The 20713-nt window shown below is 48.4% G+C and overlaps 1 protein-coding gene across 1 annotated transcript in view; it reads left to right on the forward strand.

The window, feature by feature from the left end:
* HK1 (hexokinase 1) overlaps positions 1-20713 on the forward strand; it is a 68532-nt gene that overhangs the window by 28173 nt on the left and 19646 nt on the right. Inside the window, exons 3-9 of the mRNA XM_043925297.1 lie at positions 521-669; positions 6803-6922; positions 8888-8983; positions 9588-9687; positions 9801-9984; positions 16306-16461; positions 19180-19413. Of these exons, the coding sequence (XP_043781232.1) occupies positions 521-669; positions 6803-6922; positions 8888-8983; positions 9588-9687; positions 9801-9984; positions 16306-16461; positions 19180-19413 (1039 nt within the window). The remainder of the gene's footprint in view (positions 1-520; positions 670-6802; positions 6923-8887; positions 8984-9587; positions 9688-9800; positions 9985-16305; positions 16462-19179; positions 19414-20713) is intronic.

Below are 20713 nucleotides of genomic sequence, written 5' to 3' on the forward strand. Positions count from 1 at the left end.
TGAGTTGTACACTGAGAAATGGTTGCAGTGGAAAATTTTATGTGTATTTTACTACAATTTAAAAAAAATCCCCTGGGGAATCAGTGGAGCTATGGGCTAGCTGGAATTGGTGTCTCATGGGGAAGGAACTCAAGGCATGGAATAGACCTCAGATGTAGGGTTTTCTCTGAGTTGAAATGCTGTTTTTATTTTTACTTTATGTATAACATAGCCGTTTGTGAGAAGGGTTAAAGAATTGGAGAACGATGGTTGGGACTTTAATGAAGTCCATACTTTGGTTCTCCTGCAGTTGGGACTGAGCGGGACTGTGTGAAGCTGTCTGCCTAGGGACACCTGGCTGGGAGAGGGCTTCTCTTGCCCACTCTTCCAGGTGGGGCTGTAGAGTGATGGGGTCTACATGACTCCTGTTTTGTGGCCGAAAGCACAGTGCAGTGGGGCCAGACCCTGTTGAGAAGTGGGTGAAGCATGTGGCCTTCCCAGGGCACTTGAATCTGATGTGATGTTATTGTCTCCCTAACAGAGAAGGGAGATTTCATCGCCCTGGATCTTGGCGGATCTTCCTTTCGAATTCTGCGGGTGCAGGTGAATCACGAGCAGAACCAGGCTGTTCATATGGAGTCTGAGGCTTACGACACCCCAGAGAACATCATGCATGGCAGTGGAAGCCAGGTAGGTCTCTACTTCCCTTCTGGCTAGCCCCTGTGGCCTAAGCATCAGGCTCCAGGGTATCCCCAGGAACCAGCCCCAGAGCAGTGGTGGGCCAAGCCCCTGGACGAGTCCATCATAGGCACACATAGAGAAGGACTCCTGGGTGGAAGGGTGTGACTGCCTGAAGAGATCCCCACCGTGTGAATGAGCTGGTGAATGGGAGGGGGCTACTGGGCCTTTCAGGTGAGGGGTATAAAGAGGAGGCCCAGCGGGTAAATGCATTCATTCCCTAAGGATCCTGGGGTGGTTCCCCAGCAGAGGGAGAGCAGAGCCCTTGGGTGAGAGCCCTTCTTCTGAGTCATTGTCCTCCTCACCCAGTTCCCCAAGGCCTAAGCCTTGTTGGTTGTGGCTGTCACCTTGTGGGACAGCAGGAATCTGAGTTCAGAGCCCCAGGACTATTCTAAAGGGCTCCTGGCTTCCCAACTGAATAGTCTCCTACGAGACCTTGGCGTGGAAAGCAGCGAGGGCAGGGCCTTGCCTGGAAAGTCACCATCCCTTCCTCTCACACTTGTAACCCCGGCCAACGGAAGGGCTGCCTTCCTTTGCTGGCTGAGGCCATGCGTGTGCTCAGAAGGGCCTGTCCACCCTCCTGCTTCCCCATCTGGTTGTGGTGGGTGGTGGGCTCATTGAGAACCCTGTGATCAGGCTGCGGGCAGCCTTTGGCAGGCTTGCAGTCATTTCTGGTCCTGTTCTGCTCCTCCCCGTCTCCTGCAGATATTCTGACCCCTCCCCTTCGTTTAGAGCTCGCCTCCTAGGCCATGGCTGCTGTCAGGATATGTATTATTCAGAGCTTGCCAAATATTTGTTTTAGGGAGGGTGTGTTCACAGCAAGGTTCATGACTAGGTTCTGCAGAAAACTTACTGGCTCTGGGCTGGACTTTGAGATGAAGCCCAGTGCCTTCTCTTGACTCCACTTTGTTGCTAAATTCCCATGGCTGGGCCTACTGCAAACTCTGCCTTTTCCTTCTACCAGAGAAAAGGGCTAATCCTGGTCTTTAACCTGCTGCCGAGGAGGGGCGGGGGTTGTGTTCAGAGCTTTTCAGACTCTGAGCATTGATGGGGACACTGTCCTTAGGTCGCTTTTTATCAGCCACTGAAACGGGTGCGTTGCTCATCGGATGCCGGTGCCTGGAGGTCTCTCTGCTATCCCTCCATAACAGGGCTGCAGAGATTGGCTCATTCATTCAGTGTGTGCATGAAAGCTGCCAGTCAGTGGGTCTCCTCACCCCGCCCAGTGCTCGCCACATTGCTCCTTTCTGCAGGTGGCCAGCAGCCTCCAGTTGGCATCTTGCTCCTTCTATTTGCCAACAAATACTGATTAGTCACTCTTTTCCCCATGGCCCTTGGAAGGAGCCACCTCTGCCTCCTGCCTTCACCTTTGGGACTTGCCCCCCGCCCCCCGCCCCCCCCCACCCATCCCATGGGCATTCATGTGAGTGTTGCCTTGACTTTTTAGGAGCAGGGTTTGTAAATTAAGGGGATGCCCTCCTTCAGGTGCACACTTGCTGCATCACTTCTGCGGTGACTTTTTTAAAAAAGATTTTTAGAAAAACATTTATTTCTTAAAAGTTAACGTGTGCATACTAGGAAACCAAAAAACACAAGAAGCAGAAGACACAGTCCTCCAAAATCATGGGCAGTTTACCATTTGATGTGTCCTTCTAGGTCTCGTTTGTGTATTTACACAACTAAGCATCCATTTTTGTGTAATTAAGATCATGCAGTTGTGTATCATACTTTCTCACACATCATGAATATCTATTGTTTCAAAGTTCCAAAGCTAATGACTCTTCTAATTGCTGCCCCCAGGACCTTGTCTATTCCAGCCTCCTTCCCCATCTTCCCAGCTCCAAGATTACTTTGTTTCCAGCTGTTTCTGCAGCTGCCCCTTTCAAGCAGTTTGCAAAGAAAAGATGCTGATGTTGATGAGAATAATGATAATGTTATATTATTAGAGCAAATACTTGCATAGAACTTTTTGTGTATGTCACTGGTATAAGCCCTTTATACAGATTAACTCATTTAATTATCATTACATCTCTGTGGGTAGATATTATTATTCCTGTTTCACAGATGAGAAAATTGAGGTTCAGATGTTAAGTGATCAGCCCCTAGGGTCACATAGCACATAAGTGATAAAGCTGGGATTTGAACCTGGGCAGTCTGGCTCTGGATGTGACAGTTTTAGCAATGTAGGGCACTCTTAGACTGGGTCTTTGTTTTTAATTAATTAATAAATTAATTTGTACTTTTACTAAAAATTTTTGATAATGTAGAAATGTGAGGGCAAGGAGGAAGTTTCAAGTGATTGAGGGAGGAGAGGGTTGGCAGTTGAAAAATAGGGATAAAACGGCAACCTCTCAGCTAGAAGTTTGGTGTGAGGTTAGCAATAAATAATGGTGGCCCATTTTTCTGATATCTCTTATTGACCTATAGAATAGTCTAGTCCACAAAGGGCCCCATTTTGCCCATGAAGCAGCTCAAACTCACAGCCTGTGAATTGTGCTGAATTCCTGGGGCTGTGATCTCATTTTCAAACATAGGCAGGGATTTTTGATAGATTTTAAAACCTTTTACTCTAAATAATTTTAAACTTTCAGAAAAACTTTAAGATAAGCACAAAGAGCTTTTTATATCCTTTATCCAGTTTTCTCAATTAACTATTTGTTTTACCCTTTTTTCTCTCTTGCTCTACACACACACACATAACACACAGAAACACAAAGTATCTTGAAAGTTTCAGCGCAGTTTTAAGCTTTAATAATTTCAGAAACATGAATGTGACCTTCTTAAAACATCACTTATTTAGCTTGGGGAATTTTGAATACTAAATAAATAACTTAAATTTATTTAAAATAAATGTGCATGTTATCGGGAAAGAAAAAAAATGGTTTTTAGTCAGTAAAATTTTGAGTGCAGAGAAGCTGGGTAACTTCCCTTTCTGGTTAGTCACAGACACGGGTTAGCCTGGGGGAAGCTTCCTGTCTGTTCTGAGCAGGCTTGTCACCCCTGGGTTGGAGCATTCCACAAATGGCATTTCCTTTTTAGCAGAGTGCAAAGGGGTGGGTGTGTTTGACTTCAATCCAGAGGCTGCTTCCAGCGCCCCAGCCCTATGTAACTAACTCACTTCCCGGCCTCTTCCTGCCCGCAGCCTGCCTGCCTTCCGCCCAGCCAGCTCCCCTGAGGGCCACGGGGAGCCTGGAGCTTCTTCCGGCAGATGACGTGGGGCGAGCCGTCGGCCTTAGTAATGGGCTTACGTCGCTCAGATATGTAGGTCGCAGGAAGCTTACTTAGCTGGGTTCTCCCAGGGAGGGTGGCCACGTGCCTCCTTGGTCAGAGTGGCCGCTGTCACCATGGACTCAGGGACAGAGGCTCCCAAGTCAGAGCTGACAAGTTTTCCTTTCCTTTGGCAGGATGATCAGACTGCAGGGCTGGGTCAGGGACATCTGGGGAAAGATGGGGATGGGAATATTGACTTCCAGCCTCCTCTCAAGGAGACTCTACAGAGTGGCTGTTGGGGCAGCCATGATGCCTGGCCCAGCTCTGGCTGGGCCCTTCCTGGGTTCCTCCTACATAATTTATCCGGCGTTTTATTTTGGTTTCCTCTGTCCCCTCTACCTGTCAGGGAGCTCGGACAGAGTGGCCCAACATGAGTAGACCGTGGTTTTGGTGAAACTGTCTCTTCTCCCCTCGAACTGCAGCCCTGGCGGGGAGAGGAAGTGGGTGCTGCTTGTGGTCTAGTTGTGTTCTGTCTGTGAATTCAATCTGGAATCAGAAAGTTGTGGCTTCTGTCTAATGGTCCTTGTGTTGCAGGAAGGGGGACCCTTCCAGCCCAAAACTGGGCTCTTGTCTAACACTCAGAAATGAATTGTCCGAGGAGACACATGTGCTGACAAAGCAAGAGATTTTATTGGGAAAGGGCACCCGGGTGGAGAGCAGGAGGGTAAGGGAACCCAGGAGAACTGCTCTGCCGCGTGGCTCGCAGGCTCGGGTTTTATGGTGATGGGATTAGTTTCCGGGTGGTCTTTGGCCAGTCATTCTAATTCAGAGTCTTTCCTGGTGGCGCACGCATCGCTCAGCCAAGATGGATGCTAGCAAGAGGGATTCTGGGAAGTGGACGGACAGGCAGGGTCTCCTCTCGACCTTTCCCGAACTCTTCCGGCTGGTGGTGGCTTATTAGATCTGTATTCCTTATCAGGATCTCCTGTCATAAAACAACTCATGCAAATGGTTACTATGGTGCCTGGCCAGGGTGGGGGGTTTCAATCAGTGTTCTTCCCCTAACACTTGGGCCATTCCCCCACTCCTCCCTGGTCTGGTTTCTTGTTCCTCCATGGTCCTTTATCCCGACACTGCCCCCTCGGCCCGGGGACCAGCACCCTCCCCAAGTACCTTTAGGCGAGGAGGGAAGAGAAGGAGAGGGGAGGAGACCTGCCCCCTCGTCAGGCATTTGGGAGCGATCTACCCCCATGGACTCCACCCTTTCCTGTGGGCTCTCTCCTCGACACATTTGTTAAAATCAAACCTGAATAGAACTATAAGTTTAATATGGGGGGAAAGGACCCTGCAGAGAAAGCCTTCAGTGAGTTGGCCTTGCCTTGGCTGAGCTTGCTTCCTGTGACTGTGTGGTTCGGTCCTGCAAACGCTGCATTCTCTGGGCTTCAAGAAGCTTCAAGATTAGCTGTGCCAATCCCATGTACATGGGAGGCCTAGTGTTAGATGACAGCCATGTGAAAAAAAAAGAGGGGTTACCTAGACTGTGGCACAGTTGCCAAAAGAGCATATATATGGTTTGGTTATATTAATAGAGGTAGAGAGCTAAGAGAAAGGGAGGTTCTTAATTCAGCTATGCTTTTTTTTTTTTTTAATCAGAACACATGTGAAATATTATATTCAGTTCTGGATATACTTTAGAGAAAGAGGGAGGTATTGGAGAAATCCAAAAAGTTGCCTTAGAGGTGATGAGCTTGCCGTCATTGACAGTATTCACACAGAGGCTAGGGAAACAGTGTTCTGACTTCTTTCTAGTGGATTCTAAGATACATATGCATATCCTGGCAACATGTTGTAGAGCCAGCAAGTTCTACAACATGTCGTAGAACTTAAATTGCAGTTCACTAAATAAATCGTAGTATATTCACACCATAGAATACTGTGCAGCAGTGGGAACCAGCCGTGGATCTCACTGCTGTAGAGACGCACAACTATGTGCGTGACCCACACACATAACGTAGAGGAGATGAAGGCAGACGCCATGGAGTGCGCATACTGCTGTCCTTTTATACATAGTAGACAACCATGCAAAGGGTGTTGGAAGTCAGAGTGACTTGCGATTGGCCTTGTGAGGTTGGGTGGCAGTAGCAGTGACTGCATGGGAGGGTGTCTGGGTGCTGACACAGGTGGGTGCAAATTGTGAGAATTCGATGAACCCTATACTTAGGATGTGTGCACTTTTTTTGCATGCATGTGGAACTTGAGTCAGAAGTAAAAATTGGATAACTCGAAGACTGTGAAATCACTCAAGTGGCCTGGAGGCTGGGGAATTGCCTCACAGAGCTTTTGGAACTGACAGAGTGAGGGAGAGAGAGATGGAGTTAGAGAGAAGGGGCCAGATGGTCACTCTGCCTGGGTGGCTGCTGGCGGTCCATGGCCTGTGTGTTGTGGGGCATGGACTGTTTTCCTCTTATTTTCACATTTCCTAAGTACGCAGATGATACCTCTTAGTACCCAGGTGATACACAAGAGGCCACGTGAAGGCTTAAAAAGGCTTCCTAAGCCATGCTGGCCCATGAGGCAGGCTATTTTCAAGGGACTCTTTGTCAGTCATGCACTTCTTGGCTTCTCTTTTCCTGTTTTTTTTTTTTGACTGTGCTGCACATCACACATGATCTTAGTTCCTTAACAAGGGATCGAGCCCACCTGCAGTGGAAGCATGGGGAGTCTTAACCACTGTAACTCCAGGGAAAGCCTCACCTGGCCACCAGGTGCCTTGGGGATGGGCAGCTAGGGTAGCCAGGCAGAGAATCCCTCACATTTTCCCTGAAATGCCCAGTCCTCTTTCTCCCTCCCAACTGCTCTCTTGTGCTTCCTCCAGCTTTTTGATCATGTCGCTGAGTGCCTGGGAGACTTCATGGAGAAAAAAAAAATCAAGGACAAGAAATTACCTGTGGGATTCACGTTTTCTTTCCCTTGTCGGCAATCCAGAATAGACGAGGTAAGACGTTCTGGGATTATCAGGCTTCCCAGACACCCCAGAGGGGAAATGCTAAGGAACCCTTTTCCTTTCTCTTACTGGACGGTCTGCGTATCTTGTATTTTTTTTTTTTTTTTAAGCATTCGTAGAAAAGAATGTAAGGTCATGATAAGCATGTTTATTTTTCAGTTGCTTTAGTTATATGTGTATTTTTCATGACAAATCATGGTATTTGTGGCCATTTGGTAGAGAAAACCGTTTCTTAAACTCAAGCAAGTGAAAGAAAACAAAGTAGGGTTAGTGGCCTTTCATGAGGACTGTTGTCAGGACTGGTTTCCCCCGGCTTTTGAGAGCTGAGGCTTGATAGCCACACTCCCTGGGCAGAAGACAGGTTGAGACATCCCTGCTCCCACCGGAAGAGGTAGGAGATGGGCTGGGAATGAAGTGGCTGCTGGCTGTTTGCTTATTCATCAGTGGCCGTGGACCGAGTGCCATCCTTGTGGGTTGGGCTAGGCCCTGGGATAAAGCTGCACACAGATATGGCCTGTCTGGCAGAGGTGCTGTCTTCAAAGGAAGGAGGCGTGGCAGAAGTGGATGGGGAGCATCCTCGGGGGCACAAGAGCCCCACAGGGCAGAGCAGAGCAGATGGTGCCCGGCAGAGAAAGAGCCAGAAGGGTGGCCTCCACCTGCCAGCCTTGACCCTTCTCTGGGGAGGGCTTGCTCAGCTGGGCATGCTGCCTGCCAGGAAGCCAGTGGATCCCAGGATCTAATTACCCATCCGGAGGCCTCTCCTTGAGGCCACTCCTCAAGGCTGCCTGAGACCTTCAAGAGTGTCTAGACCAGCTGCCTTTTTTGATAGATGAACAGAGTCACCCTCAGAGGAGCTGGGAAGACTGCCCACGAGGAAATGGACAGAAGTGGTGGGAATAGGATTGATGTCCTGATTCCCAACCCATGTTCTTTCCACAGTACCGTGTTTTCCAAGGCTTTGGGGGCCCTGAGTGTCGAAGGGGTGATAATAGTGTCTGGGGGCTTTTGGAATGCCTTGTCAGCTGCAGGCTGCTGCCCGCCCTTCCTGATGCATCCTGCATGGAGGCTACCCGGCTTTCGGAGTGCAGGGCAGCCCAATGTGGACATTTCCCCATCCCTATGTCACCGTGGAGACGATGGGGCCTAAATAGCAGCTCTTCCCAACCAAGCCACATTTATAATAACTTCCTGCACTTGGAGAATAGTCACATAGAACAATATTCTTTTCTTGGATCCTTGATTTAAAGAAAAAGATACAGACGCAATATGTAAAACTATTGAAATAATATAAAGGTGTAAAGCAAAACGTAAAATTCCTATGCTTCTATAGTCTGAAGTGAATAACCACTGGGTATCTGTCCTTAGTGTTTCTCTAGTAATATACACACGGAAATGGATTATACTGTATCATAGAGTCATTGCTTACAAATGGGAGTTACATTCCAAACTTGCGGAAGAGGCATGAATCACAGTTAGTGTTACCCTTTAAGCTCAGGACTTGGCTCTTAGAAGCACAGTAGCCAAGAATTATCTTAGCATTTTGTTTCTCTTCGAAATTTGGCTCTGACAAAAGTTCCTTGGGGCCGTGGAAACCAAGATCTGGTTTGAAAATACAGAAAGGTGATCAGGTAATAACAGTGTTTCTCTTTCTAAATGAAGTCTGGCTGTGCAGTTGACACCAGTTAGATCTGCATGCTGTGAGACACCACTGCACTGGCCAGCCACGGACTGTGTTTGAGTGTGAGCTGCAGGGTTTTTTTTTCCTGTGGCAGCCCCCAGAGAAATGCATTGTGTGGGTGGATAAACAGGAGAGAAGAGTCTGGGTCTGTTACCCAATGTGATGTGTCCCCCCCTGGGCCTCAGCTTAGTCACTGTCCTTGAGCAGACTCCCCAGGGACCTGGAGGTTGTGGAGGCCTCCTAGCCCTCTTCCAACCCCTCTGTGCTCTCCTGTGCAGGCCATCCTGATCACCTGGACAAAGAGATTTAAAGCGAGCGGCGTGGAGGGAGCCGATGTGGTGAAGCTTCTTGAAAAAGCCATCAAAAAGCGTGGGGTAACTTCTCACTAGCCACTTGCCTTGACCACCCAGAGGTGGGGGAGTGTGGGGAGAAGGCTGTGAGACTAAGGTTCTTTCGGGGGACAGTAGTGCATGGCCTGAGGCATCACATGGTGGTGGTGGTGTGGTGGGTGCGGGTCCTTGAAGACCCAGGCAGGTGAGCAGTGAGGGCTCACAGTCTGGAAGGTCGCGGCTGGTTCAAAGCAGAGCCGTCCGAGATGCTGCCAAAGAGCCAAGCTCTTGGGCAGGGGTTGGCCTCCTTTTGACAGGAGGGCAGCTGTGCAGGGAGCTGGCGTGATCGAGTGCAGCATGCCGGGGTTGCAGCAAATGCAGAAGGTGCACGGATGCATTGGGATGGTTTACACAGGGCTGTGGCTCTGTGAGTGAACTCCACACTGAAAAAATTGTAAACCAAATAACGAAGGGCACCTTTTTGTCTCCATAATGTGATCACTGGGCTTGAATCCGGTGAATTTGCCCACAGTGATGAAAGCAGCAGTGGAGGCTATGAAATGGGAGCCCTCCAGCCAGGCTGTCTTAAAGGCTGGTGATCTCTGCTCCACGTGTGAGTGGGCAGTGACCCCCTCTTCTCTGCCTCCAGGATTATGACGCCAACATTGTGGCCGTGGTGAACGACACGGTGGGGACCATGATGACCTGTGGCTACGACGACCAGCAGTGTGAAGTCGGCCTCATCATTGGTAACGCCCACCCCGTCCCTGTCCCTTCCCGAAGCCGGCGTTTCCAGCAGGCGCTGCCATCTCTCTCGTGACGTGGCGTGGTCACAGCTTCTGATCTCGTCTCTCTCTCCAAGGTACCGGCACCAACGCGTGCTACATGGAGGAACTCAGGCACATCGACCTGGTGGAGGGCGACGAGGGGAGGATGTGCATCAACACGGAGTGGGGGGCCTTCGGGGACGACGGGGCCCTGGAGGACATCCGCACTGAGTTTGACCGGGAGATAGACCGGGGGTCGCTCAACCCCGGGAAGCAGCTGTGAGTCCCACCCTTTCTTACTACTCATATAGAGGACCTACGGGACACTTAAGGGGAGATTTGGGGTGGAAGGTGAGAGGGGCAGGAAGCCAGGTGATCACAAAAGGATCACCCATCAAGTGTATGTTATCTAACTTTTTTGGAGACACATGCAGCTTTGGTGTCTGCAGCATTGAAAGGATGTTTTAAATTATTTTCTCCTTGTTAATTTTTATTGAAGTATAGTTGATTTACAATGTTGTGTTAGTTTCTGCTATACAACAAAGCAAATCGCTTATATTGATACATTTATCCACTCTTTTTCAGATTCTGTTTCCATATAGGTCATTCAGTGTATTGAGTAGAGTTCCCTGTGCTATACAGTAGGTTCTTATTAGTTATCTGTTTTATATATAGTAATAACGTGTATGCATCAATCCCAATCTCCCAATTTACCCCCCCCGACTCCACCCCCAAATTTCTGTTTAATTACACTGTGATTGTGTCCTTGTAAATGTTTTAAAAATTAAAAGCACAGAAGCATTAGCCCGAAGCTAAGGTTTAAAAACATTTCCATATGATGTCCTCAGTAGGGTTTGCTGCTGAGGGTGGAAGAAGCCACTCAGCATGTGGGGTGTCTGGTGAGCAGGCAGAGTGAGTGAGTGTCCATTCATTCTGCACACACTTCTTGAGCACCTGAGATGTGCCAGCTCAGTGCTAGGCTCCAGGGATACAGAGTAACACCTTCCCTTCCAGAACTTAAGGTCCAGCTGGGGAGGGAAGTCACATATGCAAATACCTGTCATGCAGGGGCGTGGTTGGGAGCCATGTGAGTCATGCAGACTGTGGGGAGACCTTCTTCCATGTCATGTATAAGCCAGATGGGTCACAGCTGATAAAGAACATAGCATCAGTCTTCTCTGGCAAGTTGGTCTTGGCCTTGGAGAGCTCTGGCCACAGAAGTATGAGTGATATCATTCAGGCTGGTGTGGGCATTGCTTCCTATGAGCTCCTTGTTTCCTGAAGTGCATATTCACATTTCTCTGTGATGCTAGCATGCTGCCCTCTTTGATTGACCTCCCAGTAGCCTTATTCTGGAGTTGGGTGCTGTCAGCATGCTGGGAGATGTTCATTGACCCTGTGAGCTTAATTGCCCTTATCCTTTGCCAGGGAGACACTGTCAGGGAGTTTGTCATTTTGAAATCTGTCACCCAAAAGATCTCAATCCCCCAGGCTGCCTGATTGGGCTTTCCACCTGAGTTAATGGAATTGCATAAATGGCCAACCTCCCTCCACTGGGAGTGGTGGTGGTGAATAAATGAGGTCTCTCACTGGGAGAATCCTGAGTTCTTAGACCCAGCATTGAACATCTGCTCTGCATGCCAAAACACCAGCTAGGTAATAAAGAGCCCCAGCTCTGATAACCAAAGGTTTTTCCCCCTCAATCCATTGACCTAACCCCGAATTCTAAAACCTGACCCCAGCTGCCTTGAAGCTATTTACTTGCATGTTTATATGTGTCACTGGAGATCTGTGCTTGATTATAATCCTGCCTTAGGCACCTCTGGGCCTATTCTGTACTATGTGGCATGTGTACCATATTACATCTCTAAAATCCTCAAATGTCCACATTTCCCAAGCAAATGTGACCCAGGGGTTTCAGATGAGAAATGATGTACCTGTAGTTACTGTCAATCACTGAATCTGAAGTCACCCTTCTCAGCAGAGCAGGTTGGGCAGTTACCTGCGATAACTGAGCAGATAAGGCCCAGGGCCTTGGCTATTTCCTTGGCCTCAATGTAGGGATCCTGCGTGGCTTGGGTGGAAACCTGGATTTTCTGTCATCCATTTTGATGTAGTTCTGAATTTCTCTAAAGAGTTGAACCGTATCCTCAGGCTGAAATGTGAACTGGCCTCACAGTTGACTTTCAATAAACATATTTGAAATTGTGGACAGATAGAAGATGGACACGCAAGGATAAGTGGATGGATGGATGGATGGATGGGTGGGGGTTGGAGGATGAGTATTGGATAAGAAGTGTGGCTGGGAAATGGGTGGGAAATAAGAACGTGGATAAAAGAGTGAGACAGGTGGGGTAAGGTCCATCTTCATCTTCCCTGCTGACTGAACCATAGGTCAGGTCTTGGTAAGAACAGTTCTGAAAAAATGACAGATCTTGAGTTGTATCATATGTTGCTAGAAATAGGCTGTTGGTCAGAAGGTTTTTTGCCAAAGTTACTGTAGCTGGCCTCCTAGGCATCTGCCTGATTTTGGGGGTCTTCCCTGTGTCTTCTATACAATGTCAAGTTCTTCAAAGCCATTTTGTTTTCCTTGTAACAGGGAAAGGTGTTTGCTCCATTTGACTGATGGGGAAATTAAGGCCCTAGGACACTGGGACAGAGCAAAGCTGGCCTAATTTGAGGTTTAATTTGGCTTAGGTTTGTGGTTTTCTGTCCTGCTGGAAAGTACATGTTTTTCATAGTGAACTTCCAGAATGTCTTAAGAGGCATTTCATCATTTATGAGCAAAAATTATCATGAATGGTCTAAAGGAATGTTTTTCTTTTTTTTGGCCGTGCCGCACGGCATGTGGGATCTTAATTCCCTAGAAGAATTCCCTAGGAAGTCCCCTAGAGGAATGTTTTTCACTAGAATTACGTTAAAACATTTTTTTTTTTTTTAAAAAGGGGAATTCCCTGATGGTCCAGTGGTTAGGACTCTGCACTTTCACTGCCAAGAGTCTAGGTTCAATCCCTGCTCAGGGACCTAAGATCCCACAAGCTGCATGGCATGGCCAGAAAAAATAAAGAATAATTCCTTAGAGACCTTTAAAAAACATATTGTTGCCTAGGTATTTCCCCACCCTACCTGCCTTTCCTCCCAATTCTACTTGGCCTGGGCTGAGGCCTGTCTTCAAGAGCCTGCAAGTGATTCCAGTTTTTAACCAGGGCTGAAAAACAGAGGTGTGTTAGCTCTGTCTAAAGGCTCTGTGCCCAGGTGGGCTCTAGACCACTATGCATCCACTCATTTGTTTTGATTGAAGTTTACATTTACTGAGTACTGACCATATACAGATGACAGGAAGGGTATCAGCACAGTGGTTCTGTGGCTCCTGCCTTCGTTGCTGACAGCTGCTTCAGGACCCCTCCCCTAGCCCCCAGGTTAGAAGGTTTCTCCCATAAAAGAGATCAGACATGGCCTTCCTTCCTCCCTGTTGCCCTCTGTCCTGGTTCCACACCTGTCTCCTACTGTAGATGTAGCCCCACCCTCTTTCATTTTTCATTTTCCTTCTCCTCTTCTTCTTAGGCCTTTTGCTCTTCGGTTTATTTTATGCTTTGTTAGGAGTTTTGAATCCCATTCCCCTGTGATTCCCTCTCACATCTTTCAGCGTGAAGGAGACACAGCCCCGCAGAGCAGCAGCACCAGTGATCGTGACAGCAGGGAGGTCTGGCCTGGATGGTGGTGGAGTAATTGCACCTCTTTTCAAGTCATCCCCCAAACACCTTCCTTACTGTTGCTCTGCCTGCTCCATAGACTCTCTCAGCAGTTCTAATCCTCTTTAGGTGCCCACAGACCTCACCCTCCTCCGTCCCTGGGCTGCCCGTCGGAGCAGACCCTGGCTGCCAAAGGCACTCCTTGTCACCCAATCCCCTGCCCACCTTTCCCAGCCTCCCCCAGGCCCTGTGGGCCACAGCACTGCCTGTGCCCACCAGCATGCAGCGAGGCTGCAACACCATGGTGCCACCCACTGGCCTGTGGTCGTAGGTATCTGACTGCTGAGCAGCAGATCACGACTTGCTGGGTTTCGCTGGAGGCTTGTGAGAAGTGCTGTTTCCTTGTTCTGCTGCTCCAGTGGGGACTCTAGGGACTGGGAAAGGACAGATTCTTGGCCTCAGGCTTCCTTTATCTGAAAAGGGGGATGGCAGTGTCTATGTGTCTAAGAGACCATCGTGTAGAAAGGGGAGCAGGTCATTCTGAGTGTCTCCAGAAGGCAGAGCAAGAAGCAATGGGTAGGACTTCCCTGGTGGTCTAGTGGTTTAGGAATCCACCTGCCAATGCAGGGGGGGTGGTTTGATCCCTGGTCTGGGAAGATCCCACATGCTGTGGGGCAACGAAGCCTGTGCCCCACTGCTGAACCCCAATAGCACTAGAGCCCTTGCTCCACAACTAGAGAGTAGCCCCTGTTCCCCGCAACTAGAGAAAGCCTGGGCACAGCAACGAAGACCTGGCGCAGCCAAAAATAATTTTAAAAAGAAGCAGCAGCAGCAATGGTAGGGAGGTGCCCAAGCTGACTGTAGCTCACCTTAAGGGGGAAGAACCTTCCTGTTGTCATACTTGCCCAATAGGAGGTGCAGGCTGCCTAGAGGAGTGAGCTGGAGGTAGACAAGCAGAGGCTGGGTTGGGCTGGGGCTGGTGGCTGCCAGCATGACAGTAATACAGGTGACTTTTAATGACACTGTCCTTGGGAGAGACAGAACAGCACAGTGCTTAGAGCATGGAATCTGAGGCTGGGTTTAACTGGATTGAAAATAATGGATTTGCTACTCATCAGCCCTATGACTGTGGGCAAGTTATACAACCTCTCTATGCCTCAGTTTTCTCATCTGTGGAATGGGGATAATGATAATGTCTATCTCATAAGGTTTATAATAAGGATGAAATAAGTTAATACACATAAAGTGCTTCATTAGGTAGGAGACATAGCAAGGGCCGTGGCTCAGTGTTAGTCAAGCCCTGGAGCGTTTTACCTATATCCACCTCTGTCTTTTGTGCAGCAACCTTATAGGTGGGCCCTGTGTGATCCCCATTAGGCAGGTAAAGAAACTGAGGCCCCAAAAGGTAAGTAGCATAATAAAGTGGCAGGGCTGGAGTTCAGTTCAGGCAGTCTGGCTCCTGTCTGCTCTGAGATTCCAGTTTGGGTGGCACTGAAGCTGTTCCCACAGGTGCTTGGGGCAGGGGCTGGGCGGGGCAGCTAGGACTCAGCGGGGCGCTCTCCTGCCAGGGATCCTCATCACAGCCGTGGCCAGGGCAGGCCTGTCTGGTCCCGTCTGAACAATGAGAGCTAGTGTTTCCCCACTCCTTGATTTGCAGCGGGGAGGGCCGCGCGCTCAGGTCCCAGCAGCATCCCTGGCTCCTGCACCCGGCTCTGAGTGGAACAGACTGTTTTGCTGTGTCACAGCCAGCCCTGGGTGTGCCAGCTGGGCTCCCTCAGAGGAGAGGCCAGCCGCCTGGATGTGGACCTGCCTCTGATCTGCCTTGCTCTGGGCTTCCTCCTGGCCCCTCGTCAGCCAGGACTCAGGACCCGGCTGCGGCTCAGATACGGCTCCGAGCCCGAGTTCCTGGCTGCCTCTCTCCTGCAGTGTTGGGCTCGAAATGGCTGCTGCAGTCACAGCACTCACACCGCCCACCACACCTCCCAGGGGAGGCAGGAGGGCCGATCCACTGTGATTGGCCTGTGGCTGAATGTGGCCAGAGTGGTAGGAGGAGCTGGCTGGTTTTCAGCTACTCGGGGAGCCCTCTCCTGGAGTGTAAGGGCAGGTCAGTGGGGAAGGAGTGAGTTGCACAAAGCACTTTCTTGGAGACCATTTTTCTTGGTCTGTCTTGGTTGGAGAAGGAGAACATGGGTGCCAGGAAGGCGACCAGCGACAGAGGTCCCATGGGGAATGGCTGCATTTCAGCCCTGTCATCTTCCTTCAGAGAAGACGTCTACACTTTCTGAGCTGGGAAATGGGGAGAATACTTCCTGACCACCTTGCCACAGGAATTGGAGAGATTCCTGATAGAGGGGTGAAGATGAAAACCCTTTAAAAAGTACAGTAATTGGAATTCCCTGGCAGACCAGTGGTTAGGACTCAGTGCTTACACTGCTAGGGCATAGGTTCAATCCCTGGTCGAAGAGCTAAGATCCATGCAAGCTAAGATTCTTTAAGCCAAGTGACATGGCCCCAAAATAATAAAAATAAAAAGTAAGGCATAAACTTTTGCACGAGATGATCGTATCCTACTCATTCCTGTCTAGGTCCCTCCTTATTACCCTCCATCTAAATCCTGATGTTCCCTCCACCTCCAGGCAGCCTTCCCTGACTGCCCCTGCCCCTTGGTGCTCTCCTCCTGTTTCCTACCCTGGGAATGGGTATGGGGTCTAGATAACCCCTGTTCCCCACTGTCTGTTCACTGTTTACTCACACAGATGCATGGTCTTGCCTGCCAGTGAGACTGTGCGCTTGTGAGAATTGAGGCCATGCCTTCCTCTCCTTTCACATCTCTCCCACCACTCATGAGCTGCCATAGTGGTGAGTACGTAGGAGGGACTGACAAGTGCCTGGTGCTTTTCTGCTGCAGATTTGAGAAGATGGTCAGTGGCATGTACATGGGCGAGCTGGTCCGACTGATCCTGGTCAAGATGGCCAAGGAGGGCCTCTTATTTGAAGGGCGGATCACCCCAGAGCTGCTCACCAGAGGGAAGTTTAACACCAGTGACGTGTCGGCCATCGAAAAGTAGGTGCCTCCCCTCGAGGCTTTCCGGGGGGCATGGGGCAGAGAAGAACGACTGGTCTCTCGTTACCTGCTTGAGTCCTGGTTTGCTGGGAGTGTCAGGGCTTTCTGGGCTGGCCTCCCCTCTCACTTAGCTGACCCACCCTGAGCTGCTCTCGCTATGGGCACCTGGTGGCACCAGTCAGGCAAATGCTTCTTGAATGGTGTGGTTACCAAAACATCCCCTTCTCCTTCACCCTCCCACAACCCCACTTACATCTGATTCTGGAAGTGAACAGGAACTGATTGAGCTCAGGCCTAGGTTAATTCCCCCTTGGGATATCAGGGTCTTCTCCAGATAGTGTTCCAGGGAACCCTACTGACCTCAGGATCATTAGGTGTTCCCCGAAGAAAGGGTTTTGCGGCCTCTAGGACTGGGAAATATTTAGAGAAGTGTAAGTATTCATTAGCATATAAAAGAAAGTCTAGTTCACTTTGGTTAACTGGTCATTTCCCAAAATCCTCTTGTGCCTGAAGCACCCTCCCCACTCCCCTCTCTGTCTCCCACCCCCCCATTCTTTCACTTGTTCACAGCCACACATGGTCCTTGGCACAAGTTTGAGAAACATTGGTTAAAAGATGAAATAGGACAGATAGACATAGAAGGACAGAGTCCAGCCAGCAACCTGGCTTCTATCTTTTGACCTCAACGTAAGAAACCCAGACTTCTCTGTCTCAAGTCCACTCAAGGCCTGTTATTTGCAGGCCTTGGGTGGACTTGATGCCAGGCAGCTTGATATAGCCAGGCAGCTCAACGTCTAAAGGGCACCTGTCCTGTAGCTGGTCCTGTGTGCCACCAGGTTCTATTCCTGGTTCAGGAGACTCCACATAGCCACATGAGGCCACCTGTTTAAAGATAGGGTTAGCTTGATGCTAGAAATGCCCTTTCATTTCTGCATGAGGCGGTCATCCCACTGCCCATGCTGTGGTCCTGGAAATTCAGAGCCGGTGGCATCATAGCTCTAGCTATGGGAGAAGATGCTGATATAAGTGGAAAGGGGTTTATCTGAACCTACTCTTTCTGAGTCCCAGCCTTTGTCCTAGAACCTCTTCTTCAGGGTCTGCAGCGTTATAGTCAGTAGGGAGCCACACTACTGAGTTTCCAACAATCCCCCTTCTCAGGTCTCCTGCTCAGCTGTTGGGAGGGGAGGGAGCCTGAGACCTGTGGCTTATCTCAGAATCATTGACAAAGTCAGGAAATGCCTGCCTTCCTCTGGGGCTGTTTATGGTGTTGGCTCTTTGGTTACCAAGAAACAAAACCCACTTCAACTAGCTCAAGAAGGCATATGTGTTGTAATAAAGCCTATCTCAAAAAAAAAAAAAAAACCTATTAAGAACGTCTTACCGGTGAAGATATGTTGGAAGCATTCTCTTTAAAATCAGGATCAAGATAGTATTACCTGTTTCTTTCTTTCTTTTTTTTTTTGATTGGAGGATAATTGCTTTACAATGTTGTATTGGTTTCTGCTAGACAACAACATGAATCACCCATAAGTATGCATATGTCCCCTCCCTCTTGAACCTCTCTCCCACCCCATCCCACCCCTCTGGGTTGTCATAGAGCACCGAGTTAAGCGCCCTGTGTTAGTATCACCTGTTTCTATTCAGCATTGTCCTGGAGCCTTAGCCAATAGTTTTTTAGGAAAGAAAAAAGGAAAAGAAATTAAAGGCATAAGAATCAAAAAAAGAGAAAGTAAAACTGTCATTAATTGCAGATGTATTTGTATAGAATACCAAAATATTCTAGACACGTGATTAGAATAACAGAAGAGGTTAGGAATGATATCTGGAGATAAGACACAAAAGTTAATTATATTTCTATGTATTGACAGTAATTAAAATATGTACATATTTTAAAATCTTTTAGACTATTTTTAGAATTACAGAAAAACTACAAAGATAGTATATATCTCTTAACCAGTGTTTCCCATTGTTAACATTTTAATATGGTACATTTAAAATACGTGTGTATATGTGTTTTTTTTTTTTAAGACAGCATCTACAATAGTAATAAAGCTGTACCCTCCATGATATACTTTAAATCCAACAAAAGCTATACAAAGCATGTATGCAGCAAATTATGGACTTCCCAGGTGGCTCAGTGGTGAAGAATCCACCTGCCAAGCAGGAGATGTGGGTTCGATCCCTGGGTGAGGAAGATCCCCTGGAGAAGGAAATGGCAACCCACTCCAGCATTCTTGCCTGGGAAAACCCCATGGGCAGAGAAGCCTGATGGGTTACAGTCCATGGGGTAGCAAAAGAGTTGGACATGACTTAGCGACTAAACAACAAAAATGCAGGAAATTAAACTCTGACTGAAAAAATCATGGAAGAATGTGTAAGAATCCAGGGGCATATGACACACCCAAAGACCAGCAGACTCCCTCCCCTCTCTGAAGCACTGAGCCTTGGGGTGGAAGCAGCTATTCCTCCACCTGCTGAGAGCCCATGTGCCCTGGCCTCTCTTCTCCATGTGCCTGACACAACTTAACCATAACAGTTCTTCCTCCTGCTGCTTTCCGACCTCTTATGGAGGAGACCTCTTCTCAGGGATTTTTCCCTTGCCACACACACACGATGAATGATCAGTTCACCTCCCCAGGACCTTCACGCCCTCTGCTCACAGCACTGCACCGCCTGCTGTAGTCCTTAACTAACGGGTACTGGCCTCTGACCCCACAGGAATAAGGAAGGCCTCCACAATGCCAAAGAAATCCTGACCCGCCTGGGAGTGGAGCCATCCGATGATGACTGTGTTTCGGTTCAGCATGTGTGCACCATCGTCTCATTTCGCTCTGCCAACCTGGTGGCCGCGACCCTGGGCGCCATCCTGAGCCGCCTCCGAGATAACAAGGGCACGGCCAGGCTGCGGACCACGGTTGGTGTCGACGGGTCCCTTTACAAGACGCACCCACAGTGAGTCCCCTTTGCTCTCATTGGCGCTCAGTACCTGCCCTGGCGAAGGACCGTCTCCAGAGGTCAGACTTTTGCACCCAGTGAAAGTTTTTGGCAGACAAGTCAATATCTAGTGTTGGACGGAAGGATCAGAGTTGCCCACTTGGAGAAGTATCTGGCTCTCAGCTGATTCCCACTGGTGTTGCTTCTGCACTGCTCTGTCATCTCCTCATTTCATAAGTCTTGTTAGAGACTTCTTTAACTGCCAGGAGCACTGGGTGGAATGTGTCTGTATCTTCAATTCTCTTACTTGTCTGCATTTAATCAGGGACTGTCATCCTCTGTAGTTTGGAACATACATGTGCTGCCCACATTCCTATGTTAGAAGCTCCTGTGAGTTTCTAAAGCTCCCCAAACACTCGGATAGTACTTTTTAAAAATGGGCAGCTTGTCGACGCTTTGCATCTGCAAGCCAGTGAGAGATTAGGTTGTCAGTAGTCCTCACCTGGATGCTGCCTTCTTGTCTGTTGTACTCATTAGTGTCAGAAGCCTTCTCTGGCCACTAAGAACATGGTTTGTATTTTTTTAAAAGGCTAAAGGTGAATTCTAAGTCTTTATATACTGAATTTTATTTATTTATTTTAATTAATTTTTTAAAGTTTTTTTTGATGTGGGTCATTTTAAACATCTTCATTGAATTTATTACAATGTTGCTTCTGTTTTTTTGGCCAGGAAGCATGTAGGATCTTAGACCCCCATTCAGGGATTGAACCCACACCCCTGCACTGGAAGGTGAAGTCTTAACCCCTGGACTGCCAGGGAAGTCCCGGTATTGAGTTTTAAAAAATGACTGTCTATAAGATGTTTTTTTTTTTTTTCAATACATGACCTCAGATATTTCTCCTATTGTATATATAATGTGCCTGTGAAGTGGCCTTGCAGATACTGTGCCTTCATACTAGGTCTCGAAACAGTTAAATGAAGATTGACTTAAACTGAGATAATTCAGTGTTACTGAGGGGATAGGGTTTGAGCTAGTTAGCTGTTGTTATCTGCCAGGTTCACAATTTTATTGCTTTGTATTCTCAGAGTATTTGTAAAATTCTTGACGATGCAATTAGCCATTTAAAAAAAAAATTTCTTGGCTAGTTTTTGGATGAGAAAGCTTAGGCATTTACATCACATTAAAATAATCTTCTAGTTGTGGTAAATATACATAATATAAAATTTACCGTCTCAACCATTTTTTGAGCGTACAGGTCAGTAAATTTAAGTTCATTCATACTGTTGTGTAGCCATCACCACCAGCAATCTCTTGAAC

This window comes from Cervus elaphus, chromosome 15, assembly GCF_910594005.1.
Source record: "Cervus elaphus chromosome 15, mCerEla1.1, whole genome shotgun sequence".
NCBI classification, from domain to species: Eukaryota; Metazoa; Chordata; class Mammalia; order Artiodactyla; family Cervidae; genus Cervus; species Cervus elaphus.